At 56.6% G+C, this 21,363-nt stretch overlaps 1 protein-coding gene across 2 annotated transcripts in view; it reads right to left on the bottom strand.

Moving 5' to 3' along the window:
- Positions 1-208: 208 nt before the first annotated feature.
- Positions 209-21,363, bottom strand: part of ITPKB (inositol-trisphosphate 3-kinase B) — a 92,837-nt gene continuing 71,682 nt past the window's right edge. For both annotated transcript variants that reach the window (XM_019730902.2, XM_019730903.2), the window contains exons 3-8: positions 13,522-13,621; positions 12,032-12,245; positions 7,762-7,966; positions 5,609-5,710; positions 3,922-3,993; positions 209-3,332 (exon numbers count right to left, since the gene is read on the bottom strand). In XM_019730902.2, coding sequence (XP_019586461.2) covers positions 3,111-3,332; positions 3,922-3,993; positions 5,609-5,710; positions 7,762-7,966; positions 12,032-12,245; positions 13,522-13,621 — 915 coding nt within the window. In that variant the 3' untranslated portion in view covers positions 209-3,110. The remainder of the gene's footprint in view (positions 3,333-3,921; positions 3,994-5,608; positions 5,711-7,761; positions 7,967-12,031; positions 12,246-13,521; positions 13,622-21,363) is intronic.

Below are 21,363 nucleotides of genomic sequence, written 5' to 3'. Positions count from 1 at the left end.
CCATTTGTTTTTTTGGGGGGAAGGATGGAGCAGATTTTTAACTTGTTTTGAAGAGTGATTCAATACTTTGCAGATTAAAATGTTACCCAATCTGACTCCATGCCAGGGGTCGTCACAACCCCAACTCAATCCTCCAGCTTCCAAAGTGCCCCCCACCCGAGCCACTTCTCAAGGGCTTGGGGTCAGAAGGACCACACCGCAGACAGCATGTGGTCTCCAGGCCTTTATTTAGGAAGGTACAGAGTGTTTGCAGTCTGTCTGACAGGCACTGTACAGGGGTTTGTAACAGTTCAGTTTTCTCCAACGTGCCGTGGGGAGAGGGGTGCAGAGAGAAGGAGAACCCTCTGGGGAGTCTTCTCCTCCAGGGAAAAGGCATTGCAAGGGGTGGACACCCTGCTTCCCAAGAAGGCGCATGTGTTATGTACACACAGGGGCTGACCGGATGCAGAAAAACTCAAAGCTAAATACAGCTAAGGGAGGAAAGAGCCTGTCTGGGGTGGGGGTGGAGGGTGGGGGTGGGGTGGGGCACCAGGGCTGCGTCCAGGCTCTTCCCACCAAGCAGGACAGAAGTTCAGAAAGAAGGCAGAGCTTTAAAGGAGAAACAGAATCTAGCCTCTTAGTCTTAGTGTTTTGTGCAATTTTAAAAAACAACAAAATAAATATAACTTAAAAACTTCTTACATGACACTAAAGGCAAGTCTGGGACGGGAGCAGTTGAGAAACCTTCCTCGAAGGCTAAGCAGTGCTGAACAGCAAGAACGCTGTGGGGATGGGGGCAGGACAGGGACAACGGAGGTCTTTCAGACAGCCTGGGCAGGAGTTCTGGAAAATTCCATTCCAGGATCCATCTATCCCACTGGGCCAAAGGGGGTGCGAGGACAAAGGGGAGAAAGGGTTGGGAGATAGAGTAGGTGTGAAAGAGGAGAACTAACACAGTAAATACAAAAACCCAGAACCCCTAAGTAATAGAATAACCCTAAAAAGATGTCACTTTATTCCACTTTCACATATATAATGTAACCCAAAGCAAAGTACTGCCAACAAGAGGCCCCATGGGCCTCCTTTAATAAACAAATCATTTACATATTAGCACACTGTTTGCAAACGACAGGTGTTTGCTTAAAGTGCTTAGAAATTTTGTTCTCTTAAGTAGGTGCAGCTGGTCCCGGTAATTTTTGTTCATAGCATTCATTTGCTTTAGCAAACTTTTTTCACAGATAGGAGAACTTTTGGCCAGCCCATAGGTGTAGAAGTTTGATGTCTGAATTAATGATATCCCTTCCCAGAGAGCTGCACACAGACCACCGGGGTGCCTTCTAACTCACAAGTGACGACAGCCCCCGTGTGCCTGCCTTCCAAGATCACGTGCTGTCACGAGGTCCCCTGTGCTCCACAGGGGCGGGCAGGCGGGCGGGGGGGTGACCTTTAGCTGTCAGCCCACACCGGAGTTCACCACTGTTTTGAACAAGAGCCAGAAGCTGAAAAGTGATTTCCTTTTTTTAAATCTGAACTTACACATCCTTCAGGCCCACCCTCCGCCCCCAGCAACCGTCACTCAGCCAGCATGAAAGGGGAAACTTAGGTGTCACGTGGGCGAGCTGACAGTTCCCCCAGAGACCCTGGGTGACGGGGGCGGCCCAGGAAGCCCTCCCTCGGGTGGGTCCCTCCAGGCACACACACCTGGGAGCACACTATCTCCATTATGACCTGAAGTAGCTCCCTCTGGAGCAACTGGCCCCAGTGCCGGTTGGCTTGTCCCCAACTCTCCTCGGACAACAAAGGGGGACACCTGGGGGCACAAATGGCCATAGCCGGAATTACAAGTCTTTAAAAGTCATGTAAATTTTACATTCTTCGCAATAATATAGAATTACCTGCCTTACAATTAGAATAAGGCTTACACTTGGTTCCCCACGAATCTCGAAGCCACCTGGAAATTCCAGGAAGAGATACCTGGAACATCCCCTGGCACCCACTACACACCCTGGAAGCTGCCCACACCACATTTGGGAAATGTGGGTCTAAGCGCTTCAGGCCATTAAGACTTATTTCAGGGGGTGGGGGTGGGGGAAAACAAAAAAGCCAGTAAGCCAGCTTCCTGTTTCCTCCCTGCCTGGCCCTGGCCTGAAGCCCTGCCTGTAACTGCAGGGACTGGACCTCATGAGAGAACCTCCGGTTTGCAGGCAGGCCCAAAGTGGCACCAGGGAGGTGGGAGAGGTTAGGAGTTTCCTCTGCACATTCTGTCTTTCTTCCCCTGGCAGCTGCCTGCACCCTGGCCCACTCCCACTCAGCCCCCTGGCCTTGCCACATCAAGGTGGGGAGTGGGAGGCACAAGTGGTTTTGGGGGTGGGGGATAGCCCTGGAAGCTCAGGTTTTGTAGAGCATCCCTTCAAATTCATGGGCAATCACCACAGGTAGAACCCAGCTCCTGCCTGCCCCCCACTGGGAAGGCCAACATCAGAGAGCACAGCCAAGCCGGCTCAGGCCTCTTCCTGGCTCCTGGGTCTGGACCAAAGCTGGATGGTTTCAACCAGACGGTGAAGGGCCTGGCTTTAGCAGCCTTACAAAGGCCACTCCAGGTCTCTGGGAGCCCCTGGGCTGCTAAGCAGAGAGTGCTTTACTCATGGCCCTCATGCGGTTCCTAGTGATTTTGTGTCCAAACCACAAGAAAGTCTGGCATCAGGCACCTGCTGAACAGGGGCTCTTAACAGCCCCTGCCAGGCTGGGAGGATGGGGCAGAAATAGGCTGTGCTGGGCAGCGGAGATAATGGCGCCTGCCACCAGGGGGCAGCAGGTGCCCACAGGTAGCCTGCCGAGGGGGCCGGAGCCTCATCCAGATCTAAACCCAACTGACCTACCCTGCAGGCCTTACTCTTCTAGTAGGAGATGCTATTTATGGAGAGAAGTGGAAACCCCAGCTCCAAGCCCCTCAATTAGGAAAATAACTAGAAAATCTTGTCTTCTCTTCTACAAAGTGTCTTGTAGTGCAATTTGGGAGGGTCAGTTCTGGGGCTTGCACCCAGGTAGAAGTGAAAGAAAAATTAAGAAGAAAGGAAGCAAAGGGGAAGAAAAGAGACCAGGAGTGGCGGTGAGGTGGGCGTGGGGTGTCCTCAGGCAAGAGGGGCGCCCGGACCCGGACACATTTCCGTCAGAATGTCGATGAGGTTGTTCAGGCCCGAGAGGTAGCCATCCTCCCGGTTCCCTTCCTGCCAGGGGACATCGTGCTGCAGCGTCTGGCCCTCGGGCAGCGGTGTGGTTTTCCCAAAGTCGATCATCCACACCTTGGCCTGTTCCTTCTTGTCATGGATGAAGAGGAGCGAGCTGCCGATGACCTGTAGAGGGGCAGGGAGATGAAGGGAGCAGGAAGGGACCACGGAGCCCCCGCCCTGCCCGCCACACTGCAGCCTGGCACTGGAGGGGACTTGGAAAAGTCTGAGGTCTGAATGAAATGAGAGTGGTCACTCAGGATAGGCCCAGAGCCTGCAACTCTGCCCCCCATTCTCACCTGGGCAGCAGAACCCACAGGACAGTGGCCATGCTGGGAGTGGGGGCAGGGGGAAGCATAGGACATCCAATTCCAGAATAGCAACCACCCTTCTGTGTGGGCGGTGTGGCAAGGAGAAAGTCCCACATGGCAGGTTCCCCCCTCATCCAGCCTGCACACTTTCCACTATTTCAGACCACAGCTACACCTTGGGGCCTTCGCCTTCTCCTCCTAGACCCTGACTCCCCAACACCCTGAGCAACTGCCTGTGTGAAAGGGAGGAAGCCAAAGAGATGCCACACGCTGTACGAGACAATGAGGTCCGTGTCAAACCCCAGGCCGGCAGCATGACCTCTGCAAATCCTGGGCCGACAGGCCCAGCAGGGTCTCTGAGGCTGGGTCCTGCACCAAAGAGCCGGCAACAGCCTAAGGCCTACCTCGTGGCTCTTGAAGAAGGGAGAAACTTCTAGGGTGGCCCGAATGTCCTTTAGCCGGTCCCGGTAGGCGATCTGGGAACAGAAAGATGACCAGAGTTTTACACACTTGAGGGTGTGTGTGTGGGGGGTGGATCTGAAGCTCCATTCGGCCCATTAGAGTGTCAGAGTAGGAGGGACCTTGATCATTTGTTCCAACCTCCTCATCTAGAAATGAAGCAACTGAGGCCCCGAGAAGCAGGGTGGCCGGCTCCTGGTCCCATGCTTCCTCCAATCTGCACGGCTTTGCGAGCAGGCGGGGCCGGGAGGCACAGCTCCTGAGCAGCCTGCAGGAGCTCCTCGCATGAAGGTTAAGTTTATTCTGGAATGCCAGCAGTGTAGAGGCAGGCAGCATCTCAAGAGCCTGGTTGCCATGGTGTCTTCCTGAATACAAACTTCAGTGCCCTGACTTTTGAAAGGACAGAGCCAGTGGGAGACCACGAATCTCTCTGCCAGGGGCCTCTCCACAGAGCCCTCCAAACCCGGGTTGACTGTTTGGCCCTAGGGGTGCCCGCCTTCCCCGGGGACCGCTGGGGAAGCCTGTCGCACACAGGCACACACGGTCCCTCAGTGCCCATCTGTAGCAGAGCCAGCCTGGAGCTGAGGACCAGGAATAAACAGCTCTCATCGAGGCACAGGAAGCATGCGTCCTGTGGCAGGCTTTGCTAAGGAGCTTCACCCAGAGCCCAGAGGCCCAGCCTATGGAAGAGTCGGGGTGTGTGCTCCATGACCGAAGCCTCGGTGCTCGCCAGGGGCCAAGGGAAGTCTCCTGGCCAGACAAGGAAGGGATGGTTCTCAGTTCCAGCTGGTGTTGAGTCTTCTGGGAGAAAAGGTGTCTGGTCTACCCCTCCCTGCCCGGCAGCCCTGGGAGCCTGTTCAGGAGAAGGTGCTTCTCTCAGAGCCACGTCCCTGCTGTGCCTGGGTCTCTGTCACAGCGTGCCCGGCCCCTGGGGTGCGGAGGCTCGACACTCCCCACCTACGTTGGGAGGGTCAGAGCAGCGTCCAGCCTGCCTGCTGCTGCAGTAGGAGGCCACTTCGCCCTGAACTTCTGCCAAGTATACCACAGAGACAGCTGGCCAGTTCTTGCTGGAGAGGACAAGTGACCCCCCCACCCCCAGGTACACTTCCCTCACCCAGCCGCACAGCGGGGTAGAGGCCCAGCCAAGCCTTGGAGGACTGCAGAGTTTGGGACTGGTAGCTGCCGGCCCACCTGCGTGAATTCGTTTCACCCAGCTGTGTGTCCTTGACCTCTTAGCTTCCAAGGCTGGAGTTTCCTTCCCCAGAGCGCTGTTATGAGGACTGGATAAGCACTCAGCATAACAGTTGGCAGGTAGTGGGTACCAAAGAAACACAGCGATGGAAAGGATTCTCTTATGAGGATGGAGAACACTTTCGGAAGCTGTGGGACTGACAGCTAAGGGAAAGAGTGAGCGAGTGCTCACCGAGTTTCCCTGTTTACCCACCGAATGGGGCTCACAACCACATCACCTTCTCCTTCACCTTCCAAGAAGAAGTTTGGGTCCAGGGTTTTCTGCGTGGGCACTGTGGCTGCCACTGCTGTGGCCTGGGTCAGTCTGGGTCTGGGCAGGACTTTCCAGAGCGGGCAGTGACCCTGCCCGACAGGCTCCCTCTCAGGGGCGCCCTCACTCACCAGGATGTTAGGGTTTCCTTTAGTGAATTCTCTGAAGGCCTCAGTGACCTGCTCCCGTGTTTTGGTCTTCTTGAAGTCCCGGTTTACTGAGCCGTCTTCTTTCTGAGAAGGAGAAGCCAGGAGAGGGTCACCTGAGGGTCCACGGGCAGGCACTCTACTCACCCACCCAGCATCTGAGAAAGCCACTCTGAGCCCAGGACTGACCCCTGGGCAGCGAGGTGCCCAAGTATGGAACAAGGAGGCCGGCGCCTGCACGACCAGCTGCGTGGTGGTGAATCGGGTGGCACAGGAGAGGAGAACCTGTCCGGGGCCCTGGGTGGGTGCACCCGTGTGTTCAGGTGGAGTGAAGAGCAGCAGGAAAGGCCTGGAAGTGTCAGAGGCATGTGGACGGAGAATGGAGGCTGTGGAGGCAGCCCCTGCTCAGTATGAGCAGCAGAGGCTCCAAGAGATGGACAGGCCTCAGCTTCCACTAGGGGACTGGCCCCAGAACCCGAGTGCTGGGCGGTCCCTGCCTTCCAGAGGCACCCTCCCTCGCCCGACAGGAGAGACGCTCCCTACCCCAAGTTCAGCTCAACTCCCTTTGTAATTTATGATCCTTTATCATCGGTTTCCTGAAAGCCAAGAAATAATACTGCCTGCCCACCTCTGCTCCCTGGTCCACCCAGCACGAGAGATCACTCTATTCTCTTAACCCGCCACTATGTCTGTTCCAGGCTGTTCCAGGGCAGCATGTGGAGCTTTCCTCCTCTAGGAGGAAAGCAGTTCTTTAGGGACAGAGGGTGAGAAAGGATGGCTTCTCCAGGAGCCCCCACACGTGGGCCTGTGCGCAAGGTTAGAGATTAGGGAAAGCAATGTGGCTGCCTCTGAAAGAACAGGTTGGGGGCCCTGGGCTGTGGGTGGATGCAGGGTGGACGTGCATCTTGGCCGAGCCTTTCCTGGGGGCCTCTGTGGGGTGTTTCCTAAACCAAGGGACTCAAGAGGCGGGTGGATTGCTAGCGAAGACACTGGCTTCTCTCAGAGCTGGTGGCCCTCAGCCCAAGAAGAGGGGCTGTTGGCTGTTCCTGCAGCTGGACAACTGACAAAGAGCAGAACGTCCAGCTTGAGAGGGAGAGGTGAAGGGAAATGTGGATTGTTTCAAACAGATAAAGGGAAATGCGCTTGAAGGGGAGAAAGACTAGCATGTAATTTGCATCCAGCCTGAGAGCTGGATGTGAAAAAAAAGAAAAGAAAAACTGGTTTCAGAAGACAGGAAGGAGGCAAATGGCTTTCTCGGCCCCGAGCTCACAGAGCAGCTGTCCCGGGGGAAGGTGAATACTTGCCCCCCGCTTGCCACGTCGGCAGCAAGCCAGTACCACCTGCAGGTCCTCATACCTAAATGCCAACTGCTGAGAGGCTGCGGAGCCTGAGGTAGGGCTCCCAGCTGCCCAGCCCTGACTCTCGGTCTGGACAATGTGGGCCGAGAATGGACAGACAAGGGATAGAATGCTGAGGGCCCACCATCTGCTGTGGAGGGACGGTGCCAGAGACCCGAGGGCTGAACGCACGTCTGAGCTGGCTCTTCAAATCCCAAAGCAAGGACATAGGGAGAGGAGAGCATTCTGAGACCCCTCTCAGGAGACTGAAGAGGAAAGGAGAGTGAGGTGCTGTAAAGTTGGGGGGTGGCGTCAGGGCAGCCTCACCAGGGTATGTGGTGACACAGAGGGGCAGTGCTTGGTCCTGCCTGCCTGGGGGTCAAAGGCAGCCAGAGGGTTCTCTCCCTTGACTGCATCTCACCGCCAGTCCCCAGTTTTGGGGACATGGGCAGAATGAGCCAGCTCCCTACTGGCTACTCCTGGATGGATTCTCAGTGCCCAGCGTGCTCTGGGCTAAGGGTAGAGTCCTTGGCAGAGAGCTGACTGCTGGCAGAACTAGAAGCCACACCTGCTGCATTGCCCCAGCCCCCTACACGGCCATCCCACCTGTCCCCAGACTGAAGATTTCTCCAAATGTCTGTCCTGGGAGCTGGCTGCTCACACCCTGGGCCTGAGAGGGGAGGAAGCTTACAGCAGCCAGGCCCCTTGGGGTGGATGCTGGCAGAGCCCGAGTCCCCATCCCTTCTGCACCTGGGAGCTGGGTGGTCCAGGCAGCCTCAGGAAGCACCTGGCTGGCCTCACCTTGATGCCCTCGATCCTGAACCCGAGGGTGGCCGTGGAGCTGATGGTCTCCCTCCACTGCATGTACCGCGGCTTGGTCACAGCCCGCTGCGCTTTCTCCTCCTCGGTCGGGGCCTCAGGGTCCACCTCAATCATCTTCTGGTACATGTCCTTCCGGAGGCTGGGCTTCTTCCGGGCCTTGGTGAGCTCCTCCTCCAGGTAGGTCCTGTGTGGGAGGGGAGGTCACATGAGGGCTGCGGCCCCGCCCACCGGTGCCTTGTGAGGGGCTGCAGTCAGCTTCGTCAAGGCAGGCTCCAGAAGGATGGGCGCACATCTGCTGGGCGGGGTGGGGGGACTGGCTCCGGACTGTGGAGGACAGGAGTGGCCTTGCTGCATGGGGACAGCTTCATTCCAAGGCCACCGGGAAGGCCTGGCACAGCCTACGGAGCTCTTCCTGCTCGGGGAACCGCACGGGCCAGCAGAGGAGGCAAGGAGGCGGCAGGGTAGCTTGGTGGCCTAGCTGGGCTTCTCCTGCTGCCCCTCCCCTCATCCTGCTGGGGTGGAGGGCTTCTGAAGGCAGCACCTGTGTGGGACAGAGAGCTCATTCCGTCCCCCACCCCACCCATCTCCCCAGTTCTCAGGCAGCCTCACGGGCTGAGCAGGCATTTCAAGGTCTCTGGCTCTCTCCAAAGAAGAGAAATCTTGAGTACAAAGGTTGGGCCAGAAGGTGGCCTCTGAAGGAGCCACAGTGCTGGAGGAGAAGCCCAGGAAGGGAGGAAAAGCCTGGGGCTCTTTGGCCTTTGTTCTATCGCAGAGACATCCCTGGTTAATCTTGCTCCATGGACACCAGGCCTCAGCCCAGCCATTCCTCCTCACACCTGAGCCCCTAGTCGGAAAAGAAAACCCGGAGAAAACACAGCCAACCAAATGGCTCACTGCTCTGCCCTTTGCACAAGCAGGCTGGGCCTGCCCACTGAACCAGCAGGGGTCCCCTGGACACTGGTGGGGTAATAGGAGCAGGGACAGTGCAAGACTCGAGCAGCCCTGGCTGCTTCCCTCATCCCCATCGAGTATGGCACTTCCCCCACACCTGCCCTTTTCCCTTCTGTCACTTTAAATTCCCATTCTCTCCCCACAGCAGGCTCAGTTGCTGCCAGTGACCCTTCACGAAACAGAAATGTGCAGCCTCGGTTGCAGTAAAGGGAAGTTTTGTCTCCTGGCCCTGCGTGGGTGGCAGCTGCCCACAGGCAGCCTGCTGTGACAACAGGCCAGGCCCCCACTCCCCGCACCCCCTCTGTCCCGCGGGCCTTGCTCCCCCACTTCCCCCCACACCTTCTCCAAACTGCTGGTTTGGGACCCAGAACTGACTGGATGTCAAATGTATGATGTCTTTAAAAGATGTTTTCAGAAACCACTGTGTCAACTGATATAAGAAAGAAACAAATCCTTGGGGCTGAACTTGAGTCTGGTCGTTTAGGACCTTCTAGGAGGTGACGAATAAGGAAGACCGTTGGCCTTGGTTATGCACTTACACGTACACCCATGCCCACGCCCACACATGCTCACACACTACTGTGAGTGCAAGCCAGGTCAGGTGGTAGGTAAGCTTCAAGGCAGGGGCTGTGAGGCAAGATGCGTCTGCACGGAGCCATGCGTGTGGACCTGTGTGTTTGTGTGTGTGCATGCGTGTGCGCGGCTGGGCGAGGGGCCGGCCATCCCAAACACCCCTGATGCACTGAAGGGTAGTGGGTGGCTGCACTTCTGCAAAGAGCTCTCAGTAGCTCCTTAAACAGGAAGCAGGCCTCATGTCAAATCCCTTTTCACATGGGGCTTTCTCCACACAGGGCCCCTGCAGCTAAATCTGATTAGAGTTGCTCACCCTCCAGGAGGGGAAAAGGGCTGGGCGGAGATGCCTACGAGTCACCAGCTGGACAGTGGGGCTGGGCGTCCACCGGGAGACGAACCATAGAGTCTCTCCAGGCAGCCCTGTCGCCTGTTCCCCCCGCCCCCCACCCCAGAGGGAAAGTCAAACCTCCATCTCACATGGTGGTGGAGTTAAGAGGGATGGTGGAGGACCCAGTAGGTGACACCAAAGCCACCCATAGCTTTAAACAGGGCAAAGGTGCTAGAGACAGCACTGGTCGCCACCTACCAGACCCTAGTCCGGATGTCAGGAAGACACTTCTGACTTTCACTGGCAGGTCATATAACACAAACTTACAGGGTCAAACCTAAGAAAACACCCCAGAGTAATGTGAGTGTGTGCTGATACAGAACTGGGGTCCCGAGACACCCTGGTTAGGATACTACAGGCACCTTTTCCTTAGGGCCCACTGTGCCTGAGGCTGGATTTGCCTATCAGCCCTCCCACCACTGCTCTGTGACAAGTCTCAAGTCCTGACGCTTGGGACGTGGTGTCTGTGGTGGCCCTAGGCTCCAGTCTCCTTCCTTGGCAAGGACAGGCCAGACTCTGGGGCCATGGAATGCTGGTTTCAGGAGAGGCTGCGAGGCCAAGGAGTCTGGATGCGGAGCCCCCTCGGTAAGCGTGGGGGTCAGCCCAGCCTCAGCACGCAGGCCTGATGGGGATGGGTGGCCCTGATGGGTTCCTCCATCTCTGGTGTCAAAGCCTCCTGCTCAGACCCAGGTGGCTGCGAGGAGCACCTTGCACAGGACTCGGAGCACAGAAAGGCCCGTTCTTGGGATCCGTGAGGCAGGGAAGGTGGGGCTGGGGGGGACTGGTTCTGGGGAGACCTATCCCTTCCTCTCCACACAGGCTCCTCTCAGCCCACTCCCTCTGCCTCCAGGCCCTGCGCAGAACTGGCTTAAACATGTCTCAGCTTCGCTGGTCACTCTGGTTCCCTCTTGAGAGCCCTCCAGTGCAGTGGGACAGAAGCTGCAAGGGGTGGGAAGACAGAGGGAGGGGGTGCGGGGGGCATCCCTGGGCAGACGGGGGTTCCTGGCCCCAGCAATCTCCCAGGGAACACACAGGTATACTGTCTGGCCACGTGTTCTTCCCACAGGGTGTAGTTTTTTTGGCCACGATCTGAATGAACACCACCCACAATATTTTATATTTCCCCTTGAGCGGGTGCATTCTGAGGCACCAAGAGGTGGGGGAGGGGAGCTTCTAGGGACAGAAATAAGGCTCTGGGGGAAGAGCAGTGGCTAAGCGGTGGCTGAAGAGATGTTCTGTCCCCTCCCTGCTGGAGCTGATGAGGGCCCTGGATGGATGGATGGCGGGAGGGAGGCCAGGGACAGTGCAAGAGCAATGATGGGACCTGTACTTCCCCACCCCCCGTCCCTGCCCGGGAGGCAAAGCTAAGGGCAAGCAGGTCAGCCTGCAGGGTCTGACTTCAGAACCCAGCTCCCAGGAGGAGTGAGGAGGGGAGGAAAACTGGTCTCTCTTGGCCCGTCTCTCTTGTGTACACACACACACACACACACACACACACACACACACGCACGCCCCTCTTTCTCAATCTCCTTTCATAAGAAATAAAACTGCTTACATCACCCAAAGCAAAAAGGCTCCAGGGGCACTCTGCTTCTTGGAGCCTGGCCACCCCAGGGAGCCGTGGACCTGGGAGTCCAGCGTCTGGCCGTCCTGTCCAGTCCGGGTACCTGCAGCCAGGTGGCCCTGAGGTGAGCACAGTACACTGGACACTACATGGCGCACGGCCCCAGAGGACTTCAGCACCCCCTGCTGAGAAGGGGTGGGAGCCACATGGTACGTGTGGCCAGGCAGGGCCTTCAGAGCTCCTGGGCTCCCTCCTCCATTGCATTCTTAGGGCAGCACAAGTCTTTTCTGGCAAACCAACATGTTCCACTAACCAGCTCTCTCTTCCCACTCACTGGCACGGGGTAGGATGCAGGGGAGGGAGGGGTGAGAAGAACCTCTACTCCAGCCTCCCCCTCACAGCTCATGCAAGAAAAAGCCACCATCTTGCTCCCCCGGGCAACCGCACCTGACCAGCTGGGCAGTTCCGTCTGCCCTCTCACTGGGGACAGCCAGTACCCAGCCAGGCCCCCTTTCTGGCCCCATCCCAGTTCACGGGACAAGGGAGGGGCATGAGGAGCAAGCCAGGTCTCTGTCCTCTCACATGTAATGAGAGACAACTGAGGTGGGCAAGGGCTTCCACGCCCAACCAGACTCCCAGGCCTGCTCTTGCACAAACGAGGCCTCAGGGATGGCCCAGGATGCCCGGCCTCCTGGAAACCTTGGATGCCATCCCAGTATCTGCCGTGTGGCCAGGCGTGGTCCGAGGCGCGTGCTCCCAGGAGCCCAGCTCACCTGACACCCATCTTGCAGTCCATCACGCATGGCGAGTCAAAGTCGGCCAGCAGGTCGTCCATCTGGTTGTAACGCTCCCCGTCCTTCACCACGTCCCCATGGTAGGCAGGCACGAAGGGCTTTAGCACGTCAGCCATCAGCCGGTCCAGGCAGCGCTGCTCCGACTCACAGTGTTTCTTCAGGATCCGGCCATTGGCAGCTGCCTTGAAACTCCCTGCAGAGAAAGGCGGGAGGAGACCCTTGGTCCTTAGGGGTGGCCCTCCCCACTCTGAGCCGCCCACCCTGACATCCTCTCCATGACAGTGCCTGGGTCCCTCGGGGATACTTTGGGGCTTGCTAAGCATAAGGTGGAAGGTGTGCCTAGGTCCCCGCTTGTGGACTGTGGACTTCAAGGGGAGTGGGTGCCAGTCTCAGTCCCCCCCGCACACTGACTGCACGTCTGGGCTGGTTCCCCAACTTCTGACCCCAAGCTTCTCATCTGAAGATGGAAGGACACCAGGGCTCACTGTTGGAGGGTCAGCAGGGCTAAGGGACCTACTCACTCCTTTTTGTATAATGATTACCACCCCTCCCCCCCATCATCAATCCTGCTTCTCAGGCAATGAAGGGATCTCGGGTCTCGGGAAAGGAGAAGCCCCAATTGGACCAGACTCAGTGCCAGGACCAGCAGAAGAGCGGGCTCCAAAGCCTGGCCCACCTGGCGGTGCTCCTTGTGAGCCATACCCCCAAGTAAGTGTTCAGGGAGTGTGTCCATCCACGTGTCTTGGGCTGGGCCAGTGTGGTTGGGGATATAAAAGAAACGTCACACCCTGTGCTGGCCTGAGGTCAGGTAGGCTACGTCCATGGGTAGTCACTGAAACGCACCAAAGGGTCCCCATGCATGGACGTGACAGCTCTGGGGCTTTGGCCCCAGACTCCCCTCATCCTGTTGCTGATGGGTGAACTAGAGGCCACATGGCTGACCGGGCACCCTGGCCACCTGCGCCCAACACGTCACCCTGTCTTCCAGCTACGAGCCCCTTGGGACAGATCCTCCAGTTCCATGCATGTTGTGACCCCTAGGACCACGGCCATGTGGGCAGACAGTAGGTGCTCAATGAAGTGGTTAGCGTTGCCTCTTATCTAGGATGACCAAGGGCGGGCAAGCTGTAAGACTGGCGATTTCACCTGTTTTACTGAGTTAAACTGGGAGACAGGGAAAGAGATTGAAAAAGATAGAGACAGAGATGGGGGCGGGGGATGTGTGTGTTTGGGGGCAGGGCTGGCACAGACGGGTGAGGACAGTTGTCTACGTGCATTTTCAAGGCAGCGTTAAGGCCCCACCTGGCCAGTATGGCTGCAATTGCCACTGCAATGCTCAGAGAGAACCTGTTCCAATGCATTCATTCCTGGAAGTATCCAGGGCCAGGCCCTCCCCTCCCACAGGTGCTGGGTGACTCCCCAGGGAGCCAAATATCCCCACGGGAAGTCCCCACGGAGATCTGTAGTACCTGCGTGTCCCGCCAGCTGGATCCAGGGGTACTTCTTCTTGAAGGACATGACAAAGGGAGACCAGTGCACCATGTTTTTTATTTTCCTCCATGATTTGCTCTAGAAAAAAGCAAATGAGAAGCTCTATGTAAGAAAGAGAACGACTACTTTCTGGTTAGGATGAATTCAGAGCAAGGCCGCTCCTGCTGGTGGTCACAGGATGACAAGGGCCGTCTGTGCCCCCAGTGCAGTGTGGGTGTCCCTGGCAACTCAACGGATGTCGTCTCTGTCATCCATGCAGGGGAGTGTCAAGAGCAGGATTGGCAAAGTCCGTGTTTATCAACCGGCTGAGCAAAACGCCCAGAAGCAAGGGGACCTTAGGGGACCAGGGTCTTACAGGTTCCAGTGGTGGGAAGGAGGGGATGCAGCGTGCTGTCAATCCAGAGTGGACCCCATCCCATGCCACCCCATCAAGGAACAACTAAACGCACACTGCCCTTCTTCACAACCCCTCATCTGTCTAGTGAGGGATGGACAGCTGGTCCACCAGGCTCCCTGGACAGATGGACGCTCTAGGACTCTGGAAAATGACCTCCCGCATCCCAACAGCCATGGCCCCTCAGAGGAAGACCAGAGAGGGCCATCACACCCAGCTGTAATGTGTCGTTTCACATTTCATTTGGAGATGTGGTGGCAACAGAGGCATCTCTTGCCTGCAAGTGATTTGAAGAGAGATTTTTAAAAGGGAGTTCCCCAGGGACAGCACAGGGGTGAGAACCCTGCAGCTCTGCCCCCTTCACTGCACTTCTCCTTCTCAGGATGTTTCTAAAGTAAAAACTGGGTGTGTGCATGTGTGTGTCTGTGCGTGTGTGTGTGTGTGTGTAGGAGAAGCTGCCTGGGCAGAAAGGAGAACTAACATGCACCGAACACCTTCTTATTTTCACAACAAGCATGCAAGGCCGTTATTGTCATTTGTAGGACCTGAGCCTCCGCGCTGGCGACAAAGCATTTCAACCCTCAAAGACTTTTTTTAAAAAAAAAATCCTTTTTCTTCCCCAGCAGTAACCATTGCTCTAGGGAAAAAAAAAGTATCCCTACGTTAAGTTGAATAGGAATGGGCTACAGAGATGAAAATCAAATGTTCCCAAACACACGCGCCCCTGACGCGGTGACTAGAACCTGAAGTGAGAAGCATTTCGAGTTCCTGAGAAAGCGGATCCCTGAGCAGCCAAACCACAGAGTTAAAAGCCACGAGCTGGGAAGAAGGAGAAGCCAGGAATGGCGCAGAAGCGGCTGAGGAGGGGTCCTGCTTGACAGGGAGACCCTGAAGTTTCATCTCTGCACTCACGCACTGTCACACAGCTGCCAGCAGCCACCCCAGGGGACAGTTGGAGGGACAGAGGCTGCTGGAGCGCAAGGTTGAATCAAGGTTAAATCAGCCTCCTTTGTTTTTCGTTCTCTCTTTTGAGGCTACGCTGCTTCTGTCATCAAGTTTTCAAGTTAAAAATCTGTTTAAGGAGAAGACTATTTCCCTCCTGAACCTGGCAAGTGTTATCCCCATCCCAGAAGCCCTCACCCTACCACCAAGACCTAGCGTATCTTAAGGGAGGGTAGTGCTCTGCCAGGCCTTGTGACAAAAGGGCTGGGCCTTTACTGACAAGGGTGTTTGTCCTAGATCCTTCTGATGGTGATTGCCAAAGAAGGCGAAGGAAGGTGGGGCATTTCTTATCTAAGAGCCCAGAAGGCTGCATAAACAATCGGGGCACACAATGCTGAAGCAACAATGGAAAAACCTAATTCTATGAGATGAGCCAAGCGGGGGCTTGTGGACGCATGGGGAAGACATTAAGGTAGGCGCAGAGGAAAAGTGCACAACCGGTCACGTCCCTGCAATGAAGCTCAGAGAGGACGAGGGTCTGACGGGTCCAGGGGCAGGAAGTGGGGAGGGCAGAGTGCTCTCAATCCACGGCTGACCCCATCCCATGCCACCCCATCAGGGAACTAAACCCACACTGCTCTAGTGAGGGATGGACAGCGGGTCCACCAGGCTCCCTGGACTGATGGACACTCTAGGACTCTGGAAAATGACTTCCCACATCCCAACAGCCACGGCCCCTCAGAGGAAGACTAGGGAGGACCACCACACCCAGCTGTAATGTGTCATTTCACATTTCATTCGTAGATATGGTGGCAACAGAAGACCCAGGGATAATGTGTCCCAGGGCCAGGGAGGGGCTCTGCAAAGTCTGATGACTGCAAGGAAGGAAGGCCCTGGAGGTGGCATCCAACGGAGGCAGCGGAGGAACGGAGACATTGCAAACAGGGGGCCTGTGGGAACAGAGGCCTGACACAGGGATTTGGGGCAGTTGGGACCAGATCTGCTGAGACTGGGATCTGGAAGCCAGGGGAGATGAGGGGAGTGCATGAGGCCGGCTCTGGACACTGGGCCGAGAAGCCCGGACTCAGGGCAGTGTGGTGTGGGGGGGCCAGGCCCCCTCGGGCCTGAGTCCTGGCTCTGTCCCCTCCTCACTGACAGACCTTGAACAAGTCCTGACCCTCCCTGAGGCACTACTGTCTTACCTGTAAAATGGGGAGAATACACTGATTCCTAATGCCAGGAGGTAAAGCCACTAGAAAATTATGGGGTGTTTGTGGAAGAGTCTTAGTTCTTTGTTTAGGGAAGGGAAGGGGAGGGGAGGTATCTCTGAAGTTACCCCGGAAGCTGAGCAGAGGTGCTGCCATAGTTACCCAGGAATAAAGGCCATGGAGCCTCGCAGTGGCCTCAGACCACTCTGTCAGGATGCAGTCCTCCTGAGACCCACAGGGACCCACTGGGCCTGCGACCTGTAACCCTGGGAGGCAGGAGGGAACAGACACTGGATAAGAACAGCCAGGCTCGGGCCCAGCAGGGGCATCTGAAGCTGTGAAACCTCTAGATGCTGGACTTTTCTTCAGAGGCTAAAGATCAGGGGTCCAGCAAGGAAAGGGGTGCTTGAGGGGTTTCTCTGAGAGTTCACAGGATCCAAGACCCTTCCAACATCACTGAGCTTGGAGTAAGTGGGGCATTTTCTGTTCGGCTTCCTCTTTCCCATACCTCCTCCATGAGGAAGCATTTCTTCAACACGAAAAGGGGCCCTGCATCCCAAGGCCATGAGAGCCTTGCATCCCACGGCTGCCCTGCGCAGCGGAGGGCAGTGGAATATTCCACTGGGGTGGGCCCGCACACCAGGGGACTTCACTCTCTGCTGGCAGCAGCACACAGGGTTTTTCCCGTGGTTTTAAATAGGAGCCCCCAGGCAGTGCCTCAGGTGGTTACCAAACATTGCACAGAAAAGGCACTTCCAGGTCTAGGTCCAGGCCTGGGAAAGAAGGATGCCGGGAACCCACTCTCCCCTCTCCCCAGCCCATCGGAGCAGAGACAAGTGACAAGGCAGGAGATGATTTCAGATTTATCAGTTCCCTTCCGATGGCCCGGCGACCACAGCCCCCATTCAGGAACTAAACTTACTCTAGGTAGAAGCTGCTTTCCAGGTGGTGGGTAAGGACCAGTTGGTTTAGTTTCCCTCTAAGCCCTTCATTGGAGGAAGCCACGGTGCTCAGAACTGGATGCCACGCCTTTCCCCGCAGCTATGGCAGGTGAGGAGGCAAGAAAGGAGGGCACTCCGACAATCTGGAAGGATCCCATCCAGAAGAATTGGTCCTTCTCAGCTTAGCCGTCTACCTTTCCTCTCCTGGGAGATCTCTCAATAGCCTCAGTCACTTCTCTGAAATCAGACCACACTCCCAGGTCTCCTACGTCTCAAGCTGAGCTTCGCGAAATACAAAAGCAGCCCTCAGGTGCGCTGAACATGGTGTAGCAAAGGGCACCTGGTCCCCTCCCTTGGGGCAGTGCTGGCTGCCTACTGATTTCACGGGACCTGTTCCTTCATCACCTCCCCCCAATCTCTGGGGGCACCTGAATGCCTTCTGCTGACCCTTCCTGGAAGGTCCCCAAAGCTTCAGATGCCTGACAGGTCTCCACGGGCATCTCACTGGAAGCTGGGAGGGCTCGTTTCTCTAGATGTGTAACATGTACGCCAACCTGCCTGCCACCCTGGTGTTTGCACGAATGACTCTTACTACTATCAGAGCTCTTACGATGTGGCCGGCGCTGGAGCGGGCACTTTATGGCCTCATGTCTGACCTTCATAACCACCTGGTTATAGGTAGGGGTGTTTTCTCTGTGAATCCAGGGCTCAGCAAGTGAGGTTGTTTCACCAAAGTCATTCCACTCTCTGCCCCGGCCAGCAGGTGTTGGCTTGCACTGGGAACCTCAACCCGTTTCCCCAATGGCCATGCCTATCGGGAAGCGAGGGCCCCCATCCGTGAGTGCTCCTTGCCTTTGGGAGATGGTCTGGAGCCAGCCACCAAGACCCAGGGATGTCCCACTCAGGGCTGGGCAGGTGCCATGTTTGGCTTAACATCAGACCAGCTAAATGCTTCTAGAGTGGGATTCAGCCCTTGGGATTCTTGGGACCACATCAAGGGAAAGGAAAGCACCACCAGGCTGATGACCTGCCGAGCAGGTAAGGGGCCACAGGGTGGGCTGGGGACACACGGCGTTTACCTTGATTCTGAGTTGGGTGGTTAAGCCCACTGAAGACCAGAGTGAGGTTTTTAATGTGACGCCTGGGGTTTATGAGCTTGGAGAAGACCCAGCTACCGAAACCCCTAGGTGACCCACTCTGGGTTAAATAAGCACTAGCTTGGGTTTGCCCTGTTTTCTACCTGAGTGCGGGGCAGTGCCTTCTGATGACTTTTGTTACAGCCCTGACTTCACTCTGTCAGAGGTGGAGTCTTGTGCGATCCTCTGGCTGCACAAGGAAAGGCAGGACCCCAAATCACTCAGAGCAGTGTGAGAGAAAAGGACCAGGAAACAGCCAGATGGGGTGGATGGCGGTGGGGTCCTTTACCACCCAGAGTCGCCTGGAGATGTCTGCTGCTCTGAAGCGCTCTGGGCAGTTCCTTCCCCTTGTACCTGACTCAACAGGTGCTAAAACATTCAGAGAATGTGGAGAGAGATTTGTACTGGGAGAAAAACACCTGCAACAACTGAAACCCCAGCCCTCTTCATGGTTGGGATGACAGAAGGCCCAGGGAAAGTGAGTTTCAGAACCGGGCAAACACCCGCCCCGCCTTCTCCAGCCACAGCCAGCCAACCTGTCCCAGCAGCTCAGACTCCACGCCCCCTGTGTCACCCGCCAGGAGGACCAACACCCTGGAGAGGCTCAGGGCACGATACACCGTGTCTCCTTTTCCTCCTCCTCTTTGCCCAAAGAGTTCTGGTCTCACAGCAGATGTCAATCTGCTGCCTAGAGGCCGGCACCTACATGGGGCGAGCTCCTTCATCAACACCTGAGCCTCAGCACGCAGGGGCTTCCTGAGGGGGCCGTGAGGTCACGGAGCCTCCGGGTTGCTGGCTCTTCACCCACCTCTGGCCCTGGACTTGGAGTTGCCCAGAGCCCTTGACAGCCCAGGGCAGAAGCGACCTACTGGCTTGTGGGGCTGCCGGGGCCCAGGTTTCCCAAGGGAGGAGCGTGGGCAGTGCCTCTGATGCTATGTGTTTATCCAAACCAGATTCCAAGCCTCCCTTTGCATGAGGGCAATGACTCCTGGGTAAACGTTGCCTTAAACAAATAAAAAGGCTGACTGAGATAATAACCTCACGAGTGGCTTTTGTCTTCTATAAAACAGGCCAAAAGGACTGGAGGGGAAGAGGAGGAGGAGGAAAGAGGGGAAGCGGAGACCCAGAGTCGAGGCTGGGGGTGAGGGGGCCTCTGGCCACCCCACTCACAGAACGCTTTAGCTACCGTCAGAATCAGCTCCACGATACACAGGGCCCGGTGCAAAATGAAAATATGAGCCCCTCCATCCAAAACTTAGTAAGAATGTTAAGACGGAGATGGCAGAGCATGAACCAAACGTAGAGCCCCTGCGAGAGCCCGCTGGGACTGCCCTGCTCTCACACCTGGGAAGTCGGCCCTGCTTCCTGGGGTGTAAAACAGCCCTGCTTTTTGGTGGTGACGGGTGACCCTGGGCCTGCTGATGACCACAGGTTACTCCACTGCTCTTCAGTGCTGGGGGCAGGGCAGGGCTCAAAAGCCACAGGCACCTGAGGCTTTCCCTGGGGTACTCCCCACAGCCCCCCACAAAGCTCTGGCAGTGGGGACTAGGATGGTCATCAGTCCTCAGCCCTCCCCTCGTCCAGCTTCACACATTCCTCAGGGTGTGGCCTTGCTCTCCTCCCTGTGGCTTCCTTCTCCTCCACTGACAGGTGAGGAAGCCCCCCACCAACCGCCCGCCCCGCCCCAGGGGTGTCTGAGCCAGGTGCCTGTCCAGTCTCCCCCACAGGAGGGTGAGCTGCCCAGGGCCAGCCCCATGGACTCGGCCCAGCCACCGTGCGCTGTGGGGAATGCTTCTTATCTTCTGCCTAGCTCCCGCCTGCACCTCCAAACCAAACGTGTGTTTCTCCATGCAGTTTGCAGTGAGGAGGGGAAGGAGGGAGTGACATTGGGGACAGATGCCTCCTTGCTGTGAGGGTGTTTAGCAGGCCTCGGGCCCCACCCCCACCCACACATGGAAGGGTCTGCAGTTCACAACACACATACTCTCTCAGGCCTGTAGGATTCTGCAGGCAACTTCAGACTCCAAAAGCCCCTCCCCACCTCCCCTCAGATGCCTCTGAGGGTGTCCGCGTCGCCATCAGGGATTTTCCACAAGCACGGCCACAGAGGCATAGGACTCAGACACCCCCATGCAGCTCAGACCCCTCTTTCCCCAGACCCTTCCTCTGTCCCAGCTGCCCCTCCTGGGTGCTCCCAGTGTCCTGGGCACACCTGCACCCCAGCTCTTATCTGGGAGATTGTAAGCCTCCTCAGAGCTAGGAGCCCCCAGCATCTGGCCCAGCAGGCCCTCAGCAAACCTTTGCTGGGGGCCCCCAAGAGGCCACCAGGGTGAGACAGGCCTGCAGGCTGAGCCAAGCCTCGCGTGTGAGGGGCTGCGTCTGCCCATCGGGAACCTGGGCAGAGACTCCTGAAGCAAGTTCTAGGCAGGTGGGGGCTCTGCTGCATTTCTCATCAGGGCCCCTGCCGCTCTGTTCCTTCAGCAGCAGCAATGCCTGGATCGCCGCAGAGAAGCAGGCTGTCTTGAAAACAGCGACTCACAATCCCATGTTCACCCCACACAGCGGTCTTCCCTGCAGCATCCCTTCCCACTCATTGGCCAGAACCACCACTGCCCTGCCAATTAAGGCTGAAGTGACATATTCCTCCCACTCTGTCTGCATTCTGTCTAAAATCCCCTGCCTCTGAGCTGGAAAGGCAGGCCATAGTGTTGGACTTCTCCAGGAGGCAGTGTGATGAAATGAAGCACAGTCCGGTTTTGTAGTTAGAATGATCCCTTGCTCTCCCACCTCAGTGTTCCCATCTGTGAACTGGGCACCATAGCATCGCGCATGCCTCCATCTGTATAGGTCATCACACATCTGTACAGGTGCTCTGGAGACTGCCATGGGATGGGCCAGTTGTCGAGGTTCACTTTGTTTTGACTTCTGTGTCTGTTTTTTTTTTTTTTTACACTGAAAACAGTTTTCTCCTCCAAGCCATCACAGACGGGCAAGAATCCAACTGGGCACTTCCAGAGGGTCAGATCATTGCCGGTAGCAAGATGAGCTAATTGTGTGATTAATTGCTTACAATACTTCCCTTTGGATGCTCAGGGCCGCGGGGAACCTACAGGACCGCTCCTGTGACTCAGGGAGAGTCAGAGCCCAGGTGTCTCAACACCAGTTTCTGGGTCAGAAGGTCAGTCAACTTGCCAAAGAG

This window comes from Rhinolophus sinicus, linkage group LG12 (assembly GCF_036562045.2).
Source record: "Rhinolophus sinicus isolate RSC01 linkage group LG12, ASM3656204v1, whole genome shotgun sequence".
NCBI lineage: Eukaryota > Metazoa > Chordata > Mammalia > Chiroptera > Rhinolophidae > Rhinolophus > Rhinolophus sinicus.
This window is presented reverse-complemented; position numbering and strand designations above follow the sequence as displayed.